A 22,109-nucleotide genomic window follows, 5' to 3' on the forward strand; every position below is an offset into this window, starting at 1 on the left:
TCAGTGCTTGAATCCCTGAGCTGGTTGACACAAAGATTTTGTTATGTTAACACTGCCCAGGTGAGATCTGCATTAGTTTATTCACGTATTAATCCGATCTGATGAGGACTGCAGTTAGAAAACGAGTGTGGAGCAGACCCACAGGCACCAGCTCCCACTCTTCCTATGCCCCCCCCAAATTAAAACAATGAGTATTAAACAACAGGTTTCCTTTATTATTTGCAGATCATGGGATATAAAAATCATTGTAGATTTAAAATGGACTATATTAACCCGAGTAATTCTGCCGGGGCTTCAGTTTCTATAGTGAAAAGTGTTGTGTTGTCTCTGGCTCAATTAGATTTTTCTCAGTGTCAATTTTAATTCACTTCACTGGAGCGTGGGGGAACTCTCTGTGGAAGGGAAAATGTTACTTCTGAATGAGAGCCTCCTGTAGCCCACATTTTATTTAAGAGTTTTAAAATGCTTTGCAGTCCCACATTCTTCCTTGAACGACTGCTATTGTGCGCCATAAGAGCTGAACGAAATCGCTTGATGTTTCTTAATGTGACAGGCATCTGAGTTTGAGCAGGAGGATGGAAATAGGGAGAGCAAGGTCCTTGCTTCCCTCTTTTTATTTAATACTGAAAAAAAAAAATAAAGCCTTGGAGAGCCTTGATGGCCAATTAGACATAATTATGTCAAATGTTTCTCACCCCTACAAATGTCCACCTGTCCACACGTACAGAGAAGGAAAAACTAAGAAACAGGGTTTACTTTTGCAACGCTTAGTCCAGGGTGGAGGATGAGTGGCTCAAGAAGTTGGTTTTTCCCCTTTAGACATGGCATTTCTCAGCTCCCATGGTCACTGGCACTTAAGTGTGGATTGCTTGGTTACGCTCTGCTTGGTGCACACTGCCCGAGTAGCCCAAAATGAACTATTTCTTTCCTATTTTTAAAAGGAAAAATGGAGGTGATCTTTAATTTGAGGGTGCTTCTCACTGTTGTGAGAAAGAGAAGACGAGAAAAAGAGCCTACGATAGAGTTGTAAGGGAAGGTTTACCAGACAAGGTAAACATCTGAAACGTCGACTGTGTATAGGTGGGACTTTCCAAAATGCTTGTTTCCATCATGCTCAGCACGTTTCTCTTCCTATCTTTAGACCTGTCCTTCCAATATTTGATTAAATTCTCAAGATATTAGATTTATGGATAGTTGTGGACATGGAAGTTTTACTTTGGGGTTGGATTTTGTTTGTTTGTTTGTTGAGGTTTTTTTGACTGACACCTCCCAGCTTCCAGTTTTGCAAATGATTTAGGCTGCTTACCAGTATATCACTGGGCTACCTGCAGGAAAGCACCTGGGAGTGTCACCAAAACCAGTCAATTGGGTCAATAGATGTCAACCTCTTTTCTGATTCAGACAGAAGACGATACCTCAACGTTATGCTGGAGTGCCCCATAGCTATTAATAGTGCCGGTCTGTATATGAAAGGTAAATAAAAAACGATCTCCATAGAGTATCCCTTCATGTTTTTCAGAAGAATTGAGCAAAACACTCTATCAAAATTGTGCTTTCTGAGTGTGTCATCTCCCAGTCTTTACGTTTCCAATAGTGTTAGCTTCCCTTTCCAGTCCTGAGCTGTTAGCATGGAATGCCTTTCTGTGCTTTGTTGCTTGCTAGTTCTTGCTTGGGTATATATTGAGTTAAAAGGTGCTGTGTGAAAGTAGGAAATTATTATTATCATCATCATCATCATCATCATTATTTAGATGCTGCGGTTTAAGTAATTCAGAAAAATCTCACAACTAAAGGTCAGCATAGCTTGTAGGTTTACACATGCACAGTACAAGTAACCTTCAGAAATTTCCTCATGACAAGATAAGTGCAGCAATTATATTTAAATGAGTGCCAGAGAAAATTTCACTGTAAACTACATTAGCTGGAGAGTGTATGCTCTAAGAGGATTTAATTGAATTAATGTTACTTACTATCAAATGCTCCGTCTAGTGTATTGCCAGGTCTCCTTATTACTAAGAATAATATTTGGCTCATAAAGACCCCTGTTCAACTAAGCACACAGTCCTGATGACTTCAGCAAGTGATTAAAGTTAAGGCATGTGCTTTGCTGCTTTACTGAATAAGAATAGGCTTGAAGCTAGGCACAGGTATCGGTGTGTGTACATAGCGCGTAATCACGGAGCCCTTTAAGAAAGCTGTTGATGGAGATTCCTCTTACAGATGGTCTTCCAAGTGTCTAACGAAGGTGGGATTTTGGCGTAAGTGTCCTTCCTAGTTCGAGTGTAGCCGTTGTGTGTAAAGGCTGCACCAGCGATGGAGACGAGCAGCCCGAGCAGCCCGAGCGCAAGTCTGGGTGTACAACAGGAGGGGTGTCGGGGGGAGCCGCGCCGGGGCTTCGGAGCCGATCGTGATGGCAGAGGGGTTTCATTGAATAATCCTGGTGCTATTTTTAATGCTGTTATTAACGCAGGATTCTCACTCTTGCATTATACGGAGATGCCACAATGAGATCCAGGTAGGTTTTTTGTGTGACTTCCTACATAAAAGCAGAAATGCAAATAAACTGCGTTAACATATTCACATTATATAAATGGAAAACTCAGACGCATGGAAACACGGTGACATAGCCAGAGACATGCTTCAAGTCAGTGATAAAGATATCCGCAGTTTTCCTACTCTGCTCTTATGTTTTAGCCATTAAGGAGAAAATGTGATGTATTGGATGTTTTTGCAGAATATTTTTGAATGTCAAAAATACCACTGATGTATGCGTCTCCTTTATGTTTGATATTATTCTATTTTCCTTTCATATGCATTCTTTAAAAAGCGAATACATGAAATCTAGCAAAAAAATCTTTTATTCTCCATTCATTCAGCAACAAAAACAAAAAAAAAGGTTTTGAACTGCTCTTTTATGGAAATTGGGAAACAGTGGAATACTTTCTACAGCAACTTTCTTTATTGTTGGCCGAATCAAATGGCAAAAGTTTTTATTCACCTACGCATCTTTCATTTTAATGATCCACATGTCACTCCTGAACTTCACCCACCCATGTTTATGTATGCAGTTGACATTCTGGTACAATCAGTAAGGCACATGCCATTCAAAGGAGTTACAATCTCCTCTTTGTTTTTGTGTTTTTGTTTTTGGGGGAAAAAGAAAGAGTAATTGCCCATGTCAACTGATGTTCATTATAGGGAATTGTTTAGCTCTCTTAAAAAATCATTGATCGGCTTTTCCCCCGTGAAAATATTCAAGGTCTCAGTTCACAAAAGAGCATGTAAAGCAGCAGACTAGCAATCTGTGCTGCAAGGAGTGAGAGTGCGATGTTCTGTGCAGCAAATGTTAGAAGTGCTTGCTATCTTAAAAAAATAAAAAGACAAATATTTAGTAAGGATGAGAAACATTATTACGGTTGCAGCCAGATGTGGTTTGGGGGAACAATCTGTTTAAAAGTAGGGAAATTTTTTTTCATACATTTGTATGGAGCATTTATGATTGAACATTCGTTAGGTAGCATCTGGCATGAACTGTTCCCTCTTTCTCTCTATAGTTTCATGGCTTTGTGTTGTATTTAAGGAGGATATTACAAAAGGTAATTTGATGTCTCATTCCCATTGGTATGGTCATGGGTTTAACTTTTGAATGACTCCCTTGAAATAGGAGGAAGGGGGGGAAAAAACCCCCAACATTTGGGGTTTTTTTTATAGGGAATATACAATATCTAGATGTCACAGAGAGTGCCCACGGTACATTGTGTGCACGCAGCAAGTCAGGAGTGCAGCCGCCTCCGCTGTGGATCAGGGTCCGTGCGCCACAGATAACAAAGGGACCCGAAATCTGGGGCTCCAGTCTCGTCCACATGCTCTTATTATCGTTTGCTGTTTGTATTGCAGATGCACGTAACAGATTGTAAAATATGCTGTACAAACAGATTGGTAAAATGATCTTTGTCCTGAAACACTGATGGCATAGATGAACAAGAAGGATTGAAAGCGTGCCTGCACTGAAAGCTGCACAGCCCAGACGCCAGAGTTTTGGACCCATGTCCTCAACAAAAAGGCATTTGTGCATCTTTATTGAAGCAAAGATCTGTTCTTGCTGATCTTACTGTAACGGGCTGAAATTTTAAATAAGATTTAAAAGAAAATAGCACAAAGACCATTGGAGAGTGAGTAGGAGAAGGGAATGTGCCTACTTCTCCCTTTTTTTTTCTTCTTTTTCTTTTCTCATCTAACAGCATTTCTCCTACACTTGCCAAACCAAGCCTGTCAAGGGACCAGGCTTTCAAACTTTGGGTAGTTGCTCACAGTATTGGAATAACGCCCTGAAAAAAAAAAAGGCTGGGGCATGCAGGGCTGAGGCTTTGATGACCTGATTCTGAGAGTCACTGCTCATGGAAACTCTGACGCTCTGGAAATGACGAGAGCAAGCCTGCAAACTTGGCTTCCTCTCACTGGGCTACTCAAACAGGAAAAATTCTAATACTTAATGTCTTTTTCATCGTCCAGGGCATGTAAAGAGATCATCCACTTATGCCCTGTGTGGTTAAGAAAACCAAGAATTACTCATCTTATTTACTGAAGTAGCTAATGTGCGTTTCAAAGTGCCTAGATGTTAGCTTGTGGGGGAGGGAGGAGTGAACATTAAGATTAATTTCAATGAAAATATTTTTGTGGGAATAGATTGCTCAGTGAATATAGATCATGTGCAGCTGGTAGAATAATGATATAAGCCTGTTTATATGTTTTATTAGATCAATAAACTATTTACATGAAAATGGAGGTGTCTGGATTGTGCAAACAGCTCTTTCAGAAGAGCTTTGCTTAGGGACGAGAAATGATTTTGCCATTTCCAAACACTTCTGTTTCTCTTTCACATGAAAGTGGTCTCTCACTGAAATTATTAAAGAAAACATTTTTCAACTCTGAAGTATTGCTGATATTTTGGCAATGGCTGTGGTCAGTAGTCCAAGTGATGGGAACTGCTGAGCGCTCAGAATTTAAACAACTTGTGTTGACTTTATGGTAAAAGAAATTTTATGCCTGGACAGGCCATAAAACTTGGACCCACGTGGTTTTCTGGGTTTGAGGTACGATGGTACCTGAACATGCTGGGAGCCAGAGCTCAGCGTCCGTGGCTGCTCATGGCTGAGCCACTATTGCCCTGGTCAAGAGACATGGGTCTCTAGATCAGGCAAGAGATCTCATGTTCCAGGATGCAAAGGTCTCACGTTTGGAAATTTAACTGAAAAAAGACCCGCTGGTTCATCCAGCTTGTTGTCTGCCAAATTGACGCTTGTTCTGTTTAGTGCATTCCTAAATGTTTTGTCCAATTTTATTTGGAAGTGGACCATGGGATGCTGTTTCCAACTCCCCCCCCTTCCCCCCAAGATTAAATGTTTTTTTATTGTACTGCAAACACACACACTCCTAACATATTTTTAGTATTTTGGTCCCCCAACTTTATTTATTTTCTGTTGTATAATCCCTGTTCTGTGCTAATACAGATGAATGGGAGGGATGCATTTTCTGTCATGTAAAATAGTACTGGGGATAAACTCTGCCTAAGATTTTGGCTGACCCCCGCATCAGGCTTAGCTCAAAAATTAATTTGTCATTACCCAGGTGCTATTCACTAAGCTTTATTGGCATAGAGGAGCGCCACATACTATATGTTCTTTGGAAGGAAAAAAAGTGGTCATGTAATCAGTGAGACAGTAAACAGTCATTTCCAATCCAGTAATATTTTATATGAACTGGCACCGTATGTTGTATATCATCCATCTTGCTAATCCTTGTTCCACATTGCCTCCCACTTGAGGCCAAGAACATTACAGCTGTGCCAGAGAGTGGGTGGAAAAATAGCCTTATTATTAACCTAAGTTGAAAACATAATGGTTTTTTGAATGTCTTCATTCACAGATGCAGTAATACTAAAATATTAATACCCTTAAGTATAAAGAAACAGAACTTTCATTTAAAAGCCATTGTTCATGTGTGTTGCAAAAGTGAAAGCCTTAAAAAAGTGTTGCGAATGCCCTGTACCATTTGTTTTATGTTTTATCTTGTAAATTCCAGTATTCTGCAATAAGGGTGCCAAAATATTCTTCAGAGTAGGTTTTGAGCAACGTCGTTGCCATCACTGGCACTGTCTCGTGGTAAATGAAAGAGTTTCTCCAGTCCTCTGTCTTAAAACACAGGTAATAATCAAATGGATATTGAAACACAGATAATGACTTTATAGTACCATGATCAAGCAGAGTTGCATTGCCAATGTCAGTGTTTAACTCTCAAGCCCAGTGGGATCAGAAGTATTCAAGATGCGTGTGTTTTTGGGGAGCAACCATCATGAAGAGTACAGGAGAAAACTGCAAGCCTCACCTGATTAATCTTCATAGCACCCCAGCATCCTGGATTTACAAGCAGAAATGAGGGACCTAGCAATGAAAACTGAGTAAATCTGCAGCACAGCATCACTGAAAAGCCACAGAAAAAGGAGATGATGCTGTTCTTCAGCTACAGTCATGGTTTGCCCTTCCTAGGTCAGTAACTCACTTCTGTGTATATCTTCCCAGGTAAAATATGAATCTTCCACAAATGTCTTTGGGAGGTGTAGGAGTTGCTCTTGAATAGTATTCAGAAAAAAGAAAAAAATCTTGATTGTACTAATTTCTGACTAGCATGAAAAAATATGTCCCCTTTTAAAAAGCAAAAAAAGGATTCAAACCTACAGTGTATTAGACCGTGTGTTGTAAATCAGCCTAATTGTTTTAGAATTCAGAAGTGTTTCATCATTTTAAATTGGGCTTGTCTGATATTTAGTTCCACATTTTTGATAACTCTGCAGGACTAATATGTAGCCTGTTGTTGCACAAGAAAAGCTTTTTTTATCCTATCTTTTAAGACTGATGGAATGAGAGGAGGTTGACAAGTAATCACTTAGTTATCTCTGTGTCAAAGCTTATGATATGCATTATAGTGAAAATGTGCAATACGCAGTTCCAGAAATAATTTTGCTATATATTAAGGTTTATCTTTCTTGCATACAAAGTGCAAGAGTGAGTAATGCTGCGGTCTGATAAAGGATTTCAAATAACTTGGAAATATCTTTAGATTTGCCCTAATAAGGCTTAGCAGGTACCAAAATATTGTGCAAGATATGGGTCCCAATCTTACCAGGACTTCCCTCCAAGCACATCCTTATTCCCCTGTCTGCCATTGCGAGTGGCAAAAGAAATCTCCCATTTTTAAGACATCATCTTGCAGTTTCTCTGTTGACCCACTGCACTCTGTGGTTAAATACAAGCCATCTGTGAGTAGGGGTTTTTTTTGTGAAAAGACCAAGCAACCCTTGTTCCCAGTAGGAACTGGTGGTTGCAAAGCTCATTTGACAATCTAAGCTCTAACCCACCATTCCTCAGTGCTCCTTCAGGAAAAGTTTGCATAGTTTTTGCTTAAAATTTTAAGTGATAATAACATGTTGAATAAAAGACGAGGGCACGTTGTCACATTAACTAAAGGATACTGCTACCAAAATATTATGATTATTCAGGTTGGTCTTCATGCTAAATGAACACCGATTAAAAGAAAGAGCCTTTTGTCAGAGAAGGAGCAAAGGCTGAAGATGAAATAATGTACAAGAACCCCTTGGATTTTTTTTATTTTGTATTTTTTTAGCTTTCAGATAAGACTGGGGACTTTGTTCTAAAGCTCTATGAGTTTTTTGGTAGCGAAGCACCGTTAAGCTGCACATCCGTGATATTTTGTTGGACGCGTTCCTGTGGCTGCCATGGTGACCTGCAGAGAACGCCGTACAGAATCATGCTACTCCAAACGTGATTAGATACATTCAGGATCCGCATGCTATTGATGCCAAGGAACACTGAATAGTTTCATCTACTTTGCAGACAAGCTTCAGTGTAAGCCCTCCTGCCACTGCCTGTTCAAGGCCACCTTTGACAGCCACAGGAGCCAACACAGAGCTGTTTAGGCACTCGTTTTGTTCCTTTTCTCTATTTTTCCTTCTCCCTCTGATTAAGTTGCCAATCATCCAGCTTCTTTCTCTTCTTGTCTTGATAAGTTGCCAATCATTTCATACAGCCTATACCACTCTAGCCAAGTATTTCTCTTGTCATAACTTGGAAATAGGCTGCTGGAGATTTATTTTAAATCTTGATCTGATGAAATGCCACATCTTGATCTTTGGAGAGCCATAGGGCCTATATGTCATGGTACTATCTTGTTTGGACTGCTCTGAACTGGAATTAATTCGAGGACTTGAGATATGTCCCATGGGTCGTCCAACACACTCTCAATATTCCCATCCCTTAATAGATATTAAATATTGGTTAATAGATTTTTTTATTCAGTTTTCCAAGTCATACATAGTGGATAATAGTAAGAAAGAAACCATCAATTGTATAAAGACTGCTGGGGGGAATAACATATTTATTTGTATGATACATGGGTTTTCACTGTTTTGCTCTGGTTATTGAATCATTTATACAAAGATTGCAAAGTAGTAGAATTATTTAGGAAGGTTTTCAAGAAGTAAATAGCAATGGGAAATTAAGCAAAGCTGAAAGTGTTTACCATGAAAAGTGTCTTTAAAATTAATGTTTGTGAGATTGCAAAGTAGTTTTCTGGAGAAATTATGGCATGCCTGATTCTGGGAAATCTACAGATAGGACCAGATAAAACTTTGGAAGAGTTATGTGTGGAGGTGTAAAGCTGTCCTCTCTGGGAGGGGAGCTTAGCTGAATTTTCCTGCCTCTAAAAGTTTTATAATTCTGTTAAAACTGCTTTCCTAGATTTGCAAGAGAACACTTTCCCCCACTATTTATACTTCATTAGCTCATTTTCCAGTCACAAGGAAAAGATTATGAATCATCTTAGCTTTTCTCTCTCATTTTGGAAGTACATGTGTTACACGTCTATTCTGCATCTCCCTTTGTTGATTTTACATTAGTTAATCATCAGACAAAAATAAAGAACAATAATAATAATAAATTGGCATAACAATCTCTTACCACAAGTCGTTTCCTTGCTCCTACGAGGCTGACCAGGCAAGGTGAAGCATGAGCTGTAATTCTTCATCAGGGCACTTTTTATTTTTACAGTGTCAGTCTGTGCAAAACAAGATGCTCTACAAGGGTCAAAAGTGAGTCAGGCTGGGAGGCTGTGGTGAGATCTTTCTCAAATATCTTTGAGCTTGAGCTTTCTGAGCATGGATCCCACACACAAAGTGTGTTCTTCGTTCTCATTTCTTGTGCTCATTAAGCACTGCCATTTATTTTTGTGTCTGCACAAATATATGGCTTTATTACTAAAGTGGTTTGTTTATCTTTGCTGCTGCTGCATTTATTTTAGCACTCATCTAAACAATTAATTAGGGAAACACTTGAGTGCCAAATACACTTCTTCAGATACCACTCAGTTGGTTTTTTTTATTTTCAGGAGCATCAAGCATTTTAAAAAAGCCATCTTTTGCATTTTTGTCTAACCATGCCTTTTTCCCCCTTGTTTGAAGCTTCCACAGGCAGAGTATATTGCTTTGAAAGATCATGGGCCCTGTTGAGAGTTCAAAGGCAAGTAAAGATGATGCTTAAAGTTCAAAGGCTCTGTGGAGTTGCATCTTCATCTGCATAAAAGTGCTTCAACCAACTAGAAAGATAGAATAGTTGCCAGGAATTTCTTCTATTTCTTTTCTATTATTATTATTATAAAAAAAGCTTAATTGGGGAATAAATGTGTCACTGCTAACAAGTTCAGGGAAAGTGGAGCTCCTTAGATGAAACACTGCTTGAAGGTGTACACAGTGTAGGAAAGATTTGACATGTGCTGTGACCCTGTGAGAGTGAAACTGTGAATGCCTAGAAATCAATACAAGATATGTAAGGGTTTATAATCTTGAAGTCAAGAAAGAATTGAAAGTGTTTGACTGCATCTTGGGCAAACGGAGCGGGGAGTATGATGTGTTCAGACAACGGATTTAGACCCAAGTTTTAAAGATGAGGAAAAGTAGCACATTTCTAAGAAAAAAAGTTTTCAAACAGATGAAAATTAGCTCCCTGAAAATAGTGTGTGTATATTGTAACAAATCATGACTCAGAGTGGAGGCTTTGTCAGTTCTTCGACCTGCAGATGATGGAGCCCCTTATTAGGTGGCTTGGCCAAAAGCAGTAAAATATGGGGTTGGGTGGGGTTGGGGGAAATAGGTCTTCATTGATTCAAGTTCAGGGCACTCTGAGGCAATATTTAACCTAGAATTTCTTCCCATGCTGCTTAAGTGCCCCTTAAGCCAGCTCAAATGTCTTGTATTGATTTCTTCTGTTTCTTATAAGCAAACTTTTGGAGGAAGCATGCCAGACTGTAGCGTATTAGATGGAAGCAGTGCTTGCAAGTATCGCTCTGCTGTTACTCACGTCACTATTATCACAGTATCTTTTTACCTCACCTTTTTTTTTTTTTTTTTTTTTAATGGTTTCTTCACAGTATTCCTTTGAGCTCAGGACATTTTATTCTTTCCATTTTACAAGGAGAAGCTAGGGCCCAGGGAGATAAAAGGCCAGATTGTTCAAAAGCATTTAGGCATTGAAAGATTCAGATGGGCATTGAACATTATTTTCAGAAGAACTTCAACACCCTATTCCTAGAAATGAGTTATCCAAGGTCAGATTTTAGATTCTCTTGCAAAAATGGTATCCAAGTCTTCCAATTCCAGGTAAGTGTTGAAACCAACACACACACCATGTTCTTACCAAGTTTCTGGGTAAGGGACAGGGTTGGGGTTTTGTTGTTCTTTTTTAATGGGTTTTCATTAAGTGTCAGCAATAGCAATCTTTCCACTTCATGCCGCCTTTTATAACTCCTTCTCCCTGGACCTCTTCCCCTTTTGTCTCTTTGTACTGCCAGATCTGGCTTTCCCTATACTGTCTTTAGAAGACACAAGCTCAGATTTTTAGAGCTGTCAGGGCTATGGGTGGATCGGTGGTCTTGTAATACTGAAGGAATGCATGGGATTTATACAAAACTTCATCATGGCAGATACAACAGGACTGGATAAACTGTAACTTAAAAAATGCATCATAATACCAGCTTTTAAATTCATAAATTTCTTGATATATTTCTGAAAAAAAAGTGTGACACAAGACAATCTTATTGTCTTGCATGTCTGTGGCAACATGGGCCATGCTGAGATTTTAATGTCTCTGGTTCTGTTTCTAAAAAAAAAAAAAAAATTAATTCCTGTGTTCTTGCTATGAAAAAACTCATCTCGTGTGTGAAATTTGGTAGTGAATGAGAGCTGGTTCCCAACTGATGAGTACAACAATAAAACAGTAATTTAACTGATGCTGTCTGCTAACGTTAAATAAACTCACAATATATTTCTGAGGAAGTTAAGCTGTGTTAGCAGCGATGTTGTGGAGAAGCCACTTAAATTTCTTCATCGCCATTTCACAGAATCACAGGCTGGCTGAGGTTGGAAGGGACCTCTGGGGTTCATCTCATCCAACCCCTGCTCAAAGCAGGCTCACCTACAGCAAGTTGCTCAGGACTGTGTCCGGGCAGGATTTGAGTATCTCCAGGGATGGAGAGTCCCCGGTCTCTTTGTGCCCAGAGCAGAACCCAGCACCCCAGGTATGTCTCAGCAGGGCTGAGCAGAGGGCAAGGATCACATCCATTGACCTGCTGGCAGCACTCTGCCTGATGCAGCCCGGGATGCCATTGGCATTTAACCAGTGAATAATTTCCAATACAGAACAGAGGTTTTTCATAGTGACAGTGTAGGTTTATAAATTGCAATTAGCTCTCAAAGTCAAAGATTTGAAGACTTTCAAGGGATAATTTTATGGTAAAGCTGTGCTATTCTGAGTATTTTTCACTAGAGTTGCCTCCTAGTTGAACTAGGACTTGAGTGGTTTCTCAGGAGTAGCAGTGCAATTAGAGGTTTCATCAGAGCAGTGGTCTGGAAGTCTTATCGGGGAAAACCAGTCTTTAGTGATCTTTCTCAAGCATTCAAGTGAAAGAAAACAGAAAGAAATTCAGGACTATAAGATGTGTGTGCTAGGAAGTTTGATTTGCTACTAGTGAATATTGGGGGTTGAGACTGTAGGGCTTCTGAAATGTCATTAGGGAAAGATGTGTCCCTGCCTACTTTAATTTATGTAAACATGATCTTTGTAGAGTCTTTTTGAAATGAAATACAGTCTCAGACCAGATTTCTGCTGTAAGAATGGATTAATAAGGGAGGACATCTTAATTTTTCATTTCCTTTTTTTTTAGCATCTGTGCTCTGAACCCTCTTTCTCTACTATATCCAAAGACACATTTAGCAGATGGACAAACTTAGGAGTTAACTGGCACAGAGGACATGTTAATTCATTTCAAAGCCAGTAAACTCAAATCAGTAATTGTTACCTGGCCAAGGAAAAAGGAAACAATGACCATCTGGTAGGAAGAAAAGAGTAAGGATTTGTATGAGGGGAGAAGAAAGTGAATTAAAGATTAAGGAGAATTAGTGCGAGAATAAGAAGGAAAAGAAAAAAGAAATGGTAAAGGGGAAATGAGGAGAAAGCAGCATAAGCAATAAGTGATTATTTATGTTGTAGTTTCATTTAGATGTCCTCTCCAAATTCAAGATTTCTTTGTGATACAATGTATATACATAATGACAGGCCTTGTTTAGAATTATTTCCAATTAAAAAAAATATTATTTGTTTCTCCTGTATTTTGTGTATATTCTTTTCTGTATTTGACAGGTGGGAAGTACAGTGACTTCTCATAGGAGACCCCTCACAGAGGTAGAGACTGGAATACCATCTCCCCACTCTCTCCCCCTGCTGTCCTACTTACTTGAGGTTTTTTGTTGGTTTTTTTTCCAAAAGCTGACAGGCAATTTTTACTGTAAGCCATATGGACTGATGTGTAAGATCCCAATTACTCTCTACCCCTGAGATATAGAAATGTGAACGGACCAAACATGAACTCGACAAGACACGCTGAGCAGCCGCTTTGATTTTCTCGCTGCTGTTGATTGACTGACGGCCTTCCATCTCACAGGGCTGGGAAAGCAATGACTCTCCCAAGGGATTTACACCGGGTGGGTGCTTGGAGGGGTTGGCAGAGGAGGAACACCCCAGGCCAGGCCAGTGTTCAACCTGCAGATCAGGGTGCTGACGCAGTACCGATGTACGGGTCCAATGCCACCGACTGCTCACCTATATCTTCACAGCATTTTCTGAGTTTGTTTGGACGTGTCTCATCCACTAGTCAGCCCAGACCATTACAGCTCAGCTTACATCCCAGCATGCAGTGGTGGTTTCTTTAGGGACAGATTAGTTAGTAATGACATGAAATTGCCTTGATGCTATAAACCTCATTTGTATGTATTTATTTACCCTGCCACCATGTATATAATCTCATTCTGCATTTTTTTTCCTCCTCTATCTCCATCTACCACAAATATCGAGTGAGTATTGCCAAGCTGCAGATGTGGAAGTTGGCCCCTTTCTTCAAAAGTAAACCAGAGTACCAGCGTGCTGGCCATTCACTTCCCGGTCATTATGCAGTCAGCAGGAGAGTTCAGGAATTTGCAAAAGCTGCCATTGTCCTATATGAAAAAATGTACATTGAAATTCTTCAGATACTTTTACAGCTATTAGCCATTTAAAACTGTTTAATCTAAGTGGCTTATTTCAGAGAGCAAGAAAAGCAGATTCTGGCAATTTTGCCCTTGATATCTTTTCTATCTGTGTCGCACTTTAGTCAAAATTTACATAATAATGGGTAGGGAAGTGTTGTGGCACACGAACCGGTGCATATTAGTTCTTAGTTGCTTTCCCAAAAGGCTTGAAAATGCAGCAGATTTAATCTAGGTCAAAAAAAAAAAAAAAGGGGGAAAAAAAACCCACTTCCATTTTGTAGGCAGAGGACATTTACAGAGAGCATTTGTATTCACAAGGGTACAGGAATGACAGAGTGCGACTCCTCCAAAAGAGCTCCCCGGTGCAGCTGAAGGCTGACAGCAAACTAGGACTTGTGGCCAATTAACAGAAAGGCCGTCATAACTTGCAAGGCATGGAGAGAAAAAATTGAGCTCCATGGGATCATTTTTCACTGGCCATTTACAGGGCTGTTACCGGCCTGGAGCATTTGTGCTTTAATGGGATAGGGGCGGTTCGGGGCACGCTGGGGCTGGTGCATTGCCGCCCTGGATGTTATAACCGGGAGGAAAAATAGAGCACAGGGTGGAATTTGGCACATCCCGGTTGTGAATCCTTCTCACATATGAGCCCCTGCCTACATTCAGCTAATGTATTAATATTAGAAGTGGCATAGCTATAATATGTGCTGTCATTAGAGTGGTGATGCGGTTTCCTAGCTGGTGACAAGATTGGTAATACGGTTTCCATCAGGGTGCCAATTATATCAAACTATTAGCAAACCTGAGCTAATTGGGAGGCGGCATTGTTAAAGGTTGATTTCTGCTGTATATGGCAATTCTATCAGGGATTGCTTCGGGAGTGAATCATTGCCATCGTACTCTCGAGTGACTCCATATACAATAGAGAAAGAAGACGGTGCAGGTTGGAATCAAAATGCATCCCTGCCTTAGCCACCTTCTTTTTGTGTTCAGTAGAATTACAGAAATAGTTGGATTTTTATTTCTGGAAACGTTTTTTGCTTTCCTTTGTCAGGAATGTCTGTATTTGCTATTCAGGCAGTTCGTGTTTTTCTCTGGTTTTGTATGGAATCACCCAACCAAAATCTCTAAGACTTGAAACACGTCTCCTAATACTAGACTGGTGTCTTCCATGCGGGTTAGCTAATTGCACTAAAAATGCTGGACAAGGCTCCCATTGCTTTTCACCAAATTTAAGGAATGTGGAAGAGCTTGTTGCCCAATCACACACCTGAACTCCTGTAGCAATAGGTCTTTTCAGTGGTTTTAGTGGAAGAGAATTTTTGATGTCTTCATTGCATTTTGGAAAATGACAGTGTAGGTCGTGGCGGGTTTGGTTGCAAATCACACTGTTCAGGCAGCTGTTTATGATTTATGGAGCACGTATTTCAGCGTTCAGGTGAACAGCTGGAATGCCAGAGACCCTTTGTCGTGGTTTAACCCCTGCCAGCAACTAAGCACCACGTAGCCACTCGCTCACCTCCTCCCACCCCAGTGGGATGGGCAGGAGAACTGGGGAAAAAAAGTAAAACTCATAGTATGAGATAAGAACAGTTTAATAATTGAGAGAAAATAATATAATAACAATGATGATAATAATAATAATAATAATATCATAATGAGGAGGAGGAGGAGGATAACAAAAAGAGAGAGAAATAAAACCCAAGAAAAACAAGTGATGCACAATGCAATTGCTCACCACTCGCTGACCGATGCCCAGCCAGTCCCAGAGCAGCGATCTGCCCCTCCTGGACCAACTCCCCCCAGTTCATATACTGACCATGACGTCCTATGGCATGGAATATCCTTTGGCTAGTTTGGGTCAGCTGTCCTGGCCATGATCCCTCCCAGCTTCTTATGTGTGTGCCTGCTCGCTGGCAGAGCATGGGAAACTGAAAAATCCATGACTTAGGATAAGCACTACTTAGCAACAACTAAAACATCAGCGTGTTATCAACATTATTCTCACACTAAATCTAAAATACAGCACTGTACCAGCTACTAGGAAGAAAATTAAGTCTATCCCAGCCGAAACCAGGACACCCCTTTAAAAGGCAGCCCTGTTAAATAGCAGTTTAATGTTTTAATGTTGATAGTGGAAGAGTGAATGTGGAAATCAGGAGAGGAACATTTGGAGGGGAAAAAAAGAAGAAATCCTCCTTAACTTAAACTGGCTTGAACTGTGCAGGATTGACAAGAAACTACTGTCCCCATTGAGATTCCAAGCTTGTATGAAGCCAGCACCTGTTCTGGTTGCAAATGCACACACAAAAGTGAGCTTCATTCACAGAAAGAAAGAAACATAGCGGGACTTCACTCATTTAGCCTTCCAGGGCCTTCAGTCCCTTGATCTGTCAGCCCCTTAGAATTCAAACGCAGCCTTTAAAGGAATTTTCAATTCACAACATGATGACTTTGTTGATGTCCTGAATGTGAATGTATTTTGAATTGAATTTGTCTGCCAGGATTCCATTACTTGCTAAAAGAATACAGAGTTCAATCATCAGATAATCATTATAGCTGTTTTGAAGTGTTTATTTTATTAGTCTAGAAGGTAAAGCAAATTTCATACTTTTAAGTTGTTGCAGGCTTTGCAGGCGCACTGATAAGCTCTTGTATTTCTATACCCTATGGTTAGGGTTCAGATACTGGCAGCAGGTGATAATATGCACAACGCAGGAGAGATCCAAACTGACAAATTTTGACAGTTGAAAACTATAGAAACTCATGAATCAGACCAACGAATATAAGGGTTTTTTTTTTCTCCTATATCTGTTCTCTTTTAATTCCCAAAAGTTAAGTTTTCAGGCCTGGGAAACTGCAGCACATTTTTCTTCAAGCAAATCAAAACCTCAGAGCATCTTGTAGAACAACGTGTTTTAATTCCTGTCCACGTCCAAGGGTTATTGTCTCATATTGATGCACGTGCATAATTCCTGGTAACTTTAACCTAGGAACCGTACAGTCAGTTTAGGGAGCTGTAAGAGACTTTTTCGCACCTGAAGCAAGATGGAGGTTGCCGTATTCATTCAAGCATGAAATCCTGGCTGAGAGATTAAGCCTCTTACACAGATCCCAGTGCCGTTAAACGCCAGCGAGGACCGTGTAAGCCACATCTCCAAGTGGAGGAGAGCTTCCTTTTGTTAGTTGTTCAAAATTAGGGATGTAAACAGCTCTCACAGAGTAATTAGTCTGTGTTTGAATTGGGAGAAAGCGATAAAAATAATGACATGATGGAGCTCCTAGCGATGTCATATGGCTGTATCTTACAGCCTAACAAAGCTGTGTCTGCACTGCTGGGTGGATGGGGGCAAGGGTTTCACAGGTGACTAATTCGGGTTGTAGAGCAGAAGTCGCATGGGAGGAGAAGTCCCATTGCAGGAGACCATGAACAGCTCTTTGAAAAAATCCTCGTGCTCATAAGAGGAATGGCATTTTTTGAAGTTTCATGGTGAAAACTGCAATTTGTCGCAATTCCAGAACGCGCAAATGCCCTCCAGAAACCCAGGTTCGCTGTCAGCAGAAATTCATGGGTACGGTGGTATAAGAGTCCTCACCATTTGCTCTATTTGCTCTTTTTTTTCCAATCCCTAACTTTAAATGGTTGCTTTAGTGAAGCCATGCCTGCATGATCCCCATGTAATCCGTTGCTGCCATCTTTGACAGTGACTCAAGTAAAGCTGTTTCTAGCCAATACACAAGGCTGTTTGCCCCTGTTGGTGTCTTGCTAAACAGGTTTCTGTGGAAATTAAATAAATAAAATCTCCACCACTGGTGCTAATTGGTGCCCTTGGCAGCCTGAGCAGGGGCTTGTGAATTGAATGTGTCATGGAGAATTGAATGTGTCAACTCTCTCCCAATGGCTAGGACCTTGAGGTCTTTTTCTGGCACTAAATTTCCTTTGAAAAAAAGAAAAAGGAAAAAAAAAAGAGAGAGAGAAAACAACCTGAAATAAGAGATCTTTTCCCTGTTTTTAATGAGGTGTTGAAGTTGAGCATTGTAGTGTACACACTGCAGCGTTTTCTCGTCAGATGCTTTGAGAAGTAGGGCTGGTTTCTGCCTTTGTTTCTCAGGCATCCCATTTGTTGCTATTAGACACTGTGCAGCATAGGGTGGCAGGTTTTATTCAGTCTGTTCAAGCATCTGGCAGGATAGCCATGAAGTTGTTGCCGATGTCCTTAAGGGACTGTAGGGATCCGCATGATTCATTCAGTATTTTTTCTACGTACAAAGAAGAAATGTCTTACACTGTAGTAAATACGGTTCCAAGTAGAGCACAACCAGCTTACCAAAACGCAGGAGATTTGTTGCTTTGGAGGCACTGACTGGCAGCACAAGCTCCTGTTCCTTTGGTCGAGAAGATACTAACCCACACAGAGTTAAACTGAGCTGTATTTCAGGCTGTTCAGGATCGGCAGAACCTTGTCCACAAACCAATTCACCTTTTAAGTTGTCCTGACTGGGAGGGGAGCAGGTTATCACTGTCAGGCTTTGAGTTATTTGCATGTCAGAAAAGCTTAGTTGTCGTTCAAGCTGCTGTCAAGTTTGTTAGTGATGAAGCCAAAATTATGTGTGCAGGGGGCTGGAGAGAGGAGGGTTGGGTTTGTTTTTTTTTCTCTTAGTAGGAAACGTAATTTTTCTTTTCCGCTGGTATTACTGATTTGTCTTTGGAAATACTACGTTTTCTTAGGGAAAATGGAGGAAGGACAGCTGTTTCCTAGTCGTCTCTCAGCAGGGGCCAGCTACCAGTCCTAAAGCACAGGCATCTTCCCTTCCAATATTGCTGCAGGAAGGACTGAATTTGGTACTTTCTGCTATGGGATGTAGTACTGAGCCAAAGGGATTTTTACACTGGAGGCATCCTCAAAGCCGGCCCGTTGGAGCTGCAGTGTTTTGTGTAAGTTGGCAGCGAGCATCTTTGGAAAGTCCATAGCCTGAGCTGTAGTGTTTCCTTCAGGACCGTGTGCACTTTTGCCTTTTCTGTTCTTGCATGTTTTCTTATTTCCTTTTTTTAGTCCAGGCCTGACCTCTTCAGCAGATAGCTTCAAAATCAGGTGTCCACAACTGGTGCCCGTGGTCTCCTCAAACCACAGCAAATCATCTCTTGATTTGTTGTGATTTTTTAAGAAGATATGAGCAAAATGAGTCCGGAGAAAGATTTTATCCATGTGTATTTTCAGATGTATCAGTCTGTGAGCTTAGAAGTCTCCACTTCTGTCAGGGTCCAATGACCTGCCTGAAACATCTGCACGTTTCCCATTAAGCTACTGTTTTCTCCCAGTCCTCATTCACAGAGACATTTTTCTCTCCTGAGCTATTACTTCACAAAAATGACTAGTTAAAGGGTATTTCACAGCATATTCATCTTTCAAGTGCAGTTCTTTCAAGCAGTGCCAAGAATGATAAACCAATAGATTTCAAACTTCTCCTTATCGGAATAAACCCACAGAGCTGAAATCTAAAATGAAACTCTTCGGACCCATGGTAAAGGACATCGCAATTGCAAAGTCATGACTACTGCTTGATATTTTCCCTTCTGACTCCTCTCTCCTGGTTAAAAAGCTTTATATTAAAAAGCTAATAAACCAAATGAAGAAACAATAGAAGATAGACTTTGGAGCTGGCTGGCGGGATAGAAAAATGTCGCAGTGTTTTCTCAAAGTCACGCTGTTAAATGTCAAAAACTCGGATTTGTTTCCCATTTTCATTCTGCAGTAAAATAATTTAAATTTGCAGAATTTTCCAGTGGAACAGAAGATTTAGAAACACTCACAGGAAGCACAAACCTTAACAGGCTGTGGCTGTCTGTAATACTCATCCCTGCTGAACAATGTTCGGCTCACTGAAATAATTACTAAACCATCTCTATTGTAAACTGTGAAATTTTAAGGAACCTGTTGGCAGTATGAAAAATGTTTCTCTCAGCTGTGTTAAGTCTGCATTACCTGCCTGCCCGTGTATTGTATTGCCTGCAAGGGCTTTTCTGCGTTAGGGATAAACTCGCTGTATGCCAGCTGGGAATACATGATTACCTTTGCTTGTTATAAAGGTAATGGTCGTCGCTGGCCCGGCTGCAAAGCCGGAGGGAGTGTTCACAGTGCAATGCACAGCTTGAGCCAAGCGAGAGGCAGCGGAGGGGACGTTCTGGATTCAGCCCTTCCTTCCAAGGTGTGGTATGGGCCACCTCCACACGGTTCCTTAAAATGTTTGCTAGCTGTGTTCTCCTGTGCACGCTTTCTCCTAGGTCTCCTGTGCCGTTGTGGGGATGCTGTGAGGTTGAACAAAAGTGGGCATATCAGGTGAGATGTGATGTTTCACCTTGGTCAACGTTAAGGAGCCGATGCAAGCAACATCTTTGCTCACCGCTGAAAGGACAGATTATTTTATCTGTGTCATGCTCCGAGGGAACACTGAGGCTTGAGAGCTGGCGTTTCTTCTATTTACCGTTTGGTTTTGATATTTCTTTGGAGCTGCAACAAATCACTGTCTGTGATTAAGAGAATAGGATTGTTTTTCTGATTCATTGGTAAAATCTGCATCACCTGGTTTGATACGAAGTAGGTTTTTACTTCAGCAGCCACTTCTGCCTCCCAATCAGCATTACCCAGCACATTTTCCCTCTCCCTGTAGCAGCTGGGTCACAGAGCACCCCATCTGCAGCCACAGAGCTCTATAGGAGTTTTGGGGTCTCTTCATAATGTGAGATGGCTCCAAAGCAGGGGCTGCCCATGTCTGCAGGACAAGGGCTGCATTCAGCCCCACCGTATTTCCCCTGTGGACAGAGTAGCAACAGTTTAGTCTCTAAGGGTGTTTTTACATCACTGATTTACTGTGCTGGGTGGGAGCTATTTAAGTGTGAATTTTCCTTGTGTCTGTACCTGCTATCTTGTGTTATGCACATAAGTGTCCGAGTGATGCTCTCAAAGTGGCTGCCCTCCTGCTGGAAGTAAAGTCGAAGTCACAAGCTGAGATACTGCATTGAGCATCCCACCTGCAACGTGGATGCAAGGTCCTCCCGCAGTAAGGTCTTCACGCGTGCCCCATGCGTGCCTAGGAGCAGACTGCATTGCTGCAGGACATTACAGATTGCAGCAAGTCAAATCCTGGTCCTTGTTTCTTTGTCCCACGTCTGTCGTGTTACAGCTCTTCACTGAGGATCTACCTGTGAGCCCTGACCTCACCCTGGGGCTGGTGTTGAGCTGCCTGGGTTGCGTGTGCTGTGGGAAGAGTTACTTTAAATGTTTGCAGCGGAGAAAGTGGCAACAGCCTGTGTTTGGTCCCACAGACCACCCGGTTGGACCATGCTGCCAAAGGGAAAACCATAGGATTAAGGCAACTAAAACTGTCTGCTTTACTGAAGGTTAGGCAGATTCAGGGTGAAGAGAGCCTCACTTAATGCTGCCAACCATCAGCAGCCTCCACAACCCCACCAGTGGCAAATTCTCCTGTAGCTTAATTTTCATTCTTGCAACTGAGATGAGTGTCCTACATCCAGTCCTACCTGGTTTCAAATAGGGGTGAACAAACCTTAGCTCTGATATGTAAGGCCCTTTAAATAAGGTCCTGCTTTAACCTGGTTTTCTGCCTGGGATGCAACAATGAATTCCTGCTGCTTGAGCTTGCCATGTTGCTTATATTCAAAGTGTAATGGGGAGCCTTCAGAAAAATATAACCTTATTTACACTGTACAAAGCCAATTGGATTTTGGTTAACTTAATTTCTAAGTGATTACAGTTCACTAACAATGTAGGTGTGCTGTAAAGGCAATGCACAGGGGGTGATTTTTTATTTTAAACCATACAAGCTTTCTTTTATTCATGTTATTCAGGCAGCCTCATGATAATTCACATTTCCAGCTTTCATGATGTGTTGTTCAACCACTGTTTTTTCTCCCTCCCTATTGTACTCTCACAAATCATACTCACTAATTTCTGAAAGCTTTTCATTTCTCTCTATAGGTTGTTGTTTCGTAACATTTTATACAAGAAAAGCTGCTCTTGAGGCACAGAATGCACTGCACAATATTAAAACTTTACCTGGGGTGAGTACATTTACTTTTTGATCCTAATTATTTTATCGCCAGAAAAATAGCCCTTTTGCTCAGATGCTGCTTGATGCCCCAAATGACCTTGATCTCTTCAAGGGAGGGTGGCTAACCTGATGGTTTGTCCTGTAACGGTGCCAGTCCTGTAGCAATGGCATCATCTCAAAAGGCAGTTGCTCTTCTGTAGAAAGTCCCTTGGCTGGAAACAGCGCTGATTCCTGCTGACTAGAGGCAGTTACTGAAGTGCGATGTAGATTCAATTATTTTTTTTTATTTAAGGGGGAGGGAGGGAGAAAAAAACATATGGCAAAAAAACCACTGTACCACTGGGGCTTCTAGTTTGACAAGGGAGAGAAGAGGAAAAGACAAAATACAGCC

General features: G+C 41.0%; 1 protein-coding gene across 5 annotated transcripts in view; it reads left to right on the forward strand.

Moving 5' to 3' along the window:
• CELF2 (CUGBP Elav-like family member 2) overlaps window positions 1–22,109 on the forward strand; it is a 374,910-nt gene that overhangs the window by 251,930 nt on the left and 100,871 nt on the right. For all 5 annotated transcript variants that reach the window (XM_075024683.1, XM_075024684.1, XM_075024685.1 and 2 more), the window contains one exon: window positions 21,646–21,728. In XM_075024683.1, the coding sequence (XP_074880784.1) occupies window positions 21,646–21,728 (83 nt within the window). The remainder of the gene's footprint in view (window positions 1–21,645; window positions 21,729–22,109) is intronic.

The sequence above is a fragment of the Buteo buteo genome, chromosome 4, assembly GCF_964188355.1.
Source record: "Buteo buteo chromosome 4, bButBut1.hap1.1, whole genome shotgun sequence".
Lineage (NCBI taxonomy): Eukaryota > Metazoa > Chordata > Aves > Accipitriformes > Accipitridae > Buteo > Buteo buteo.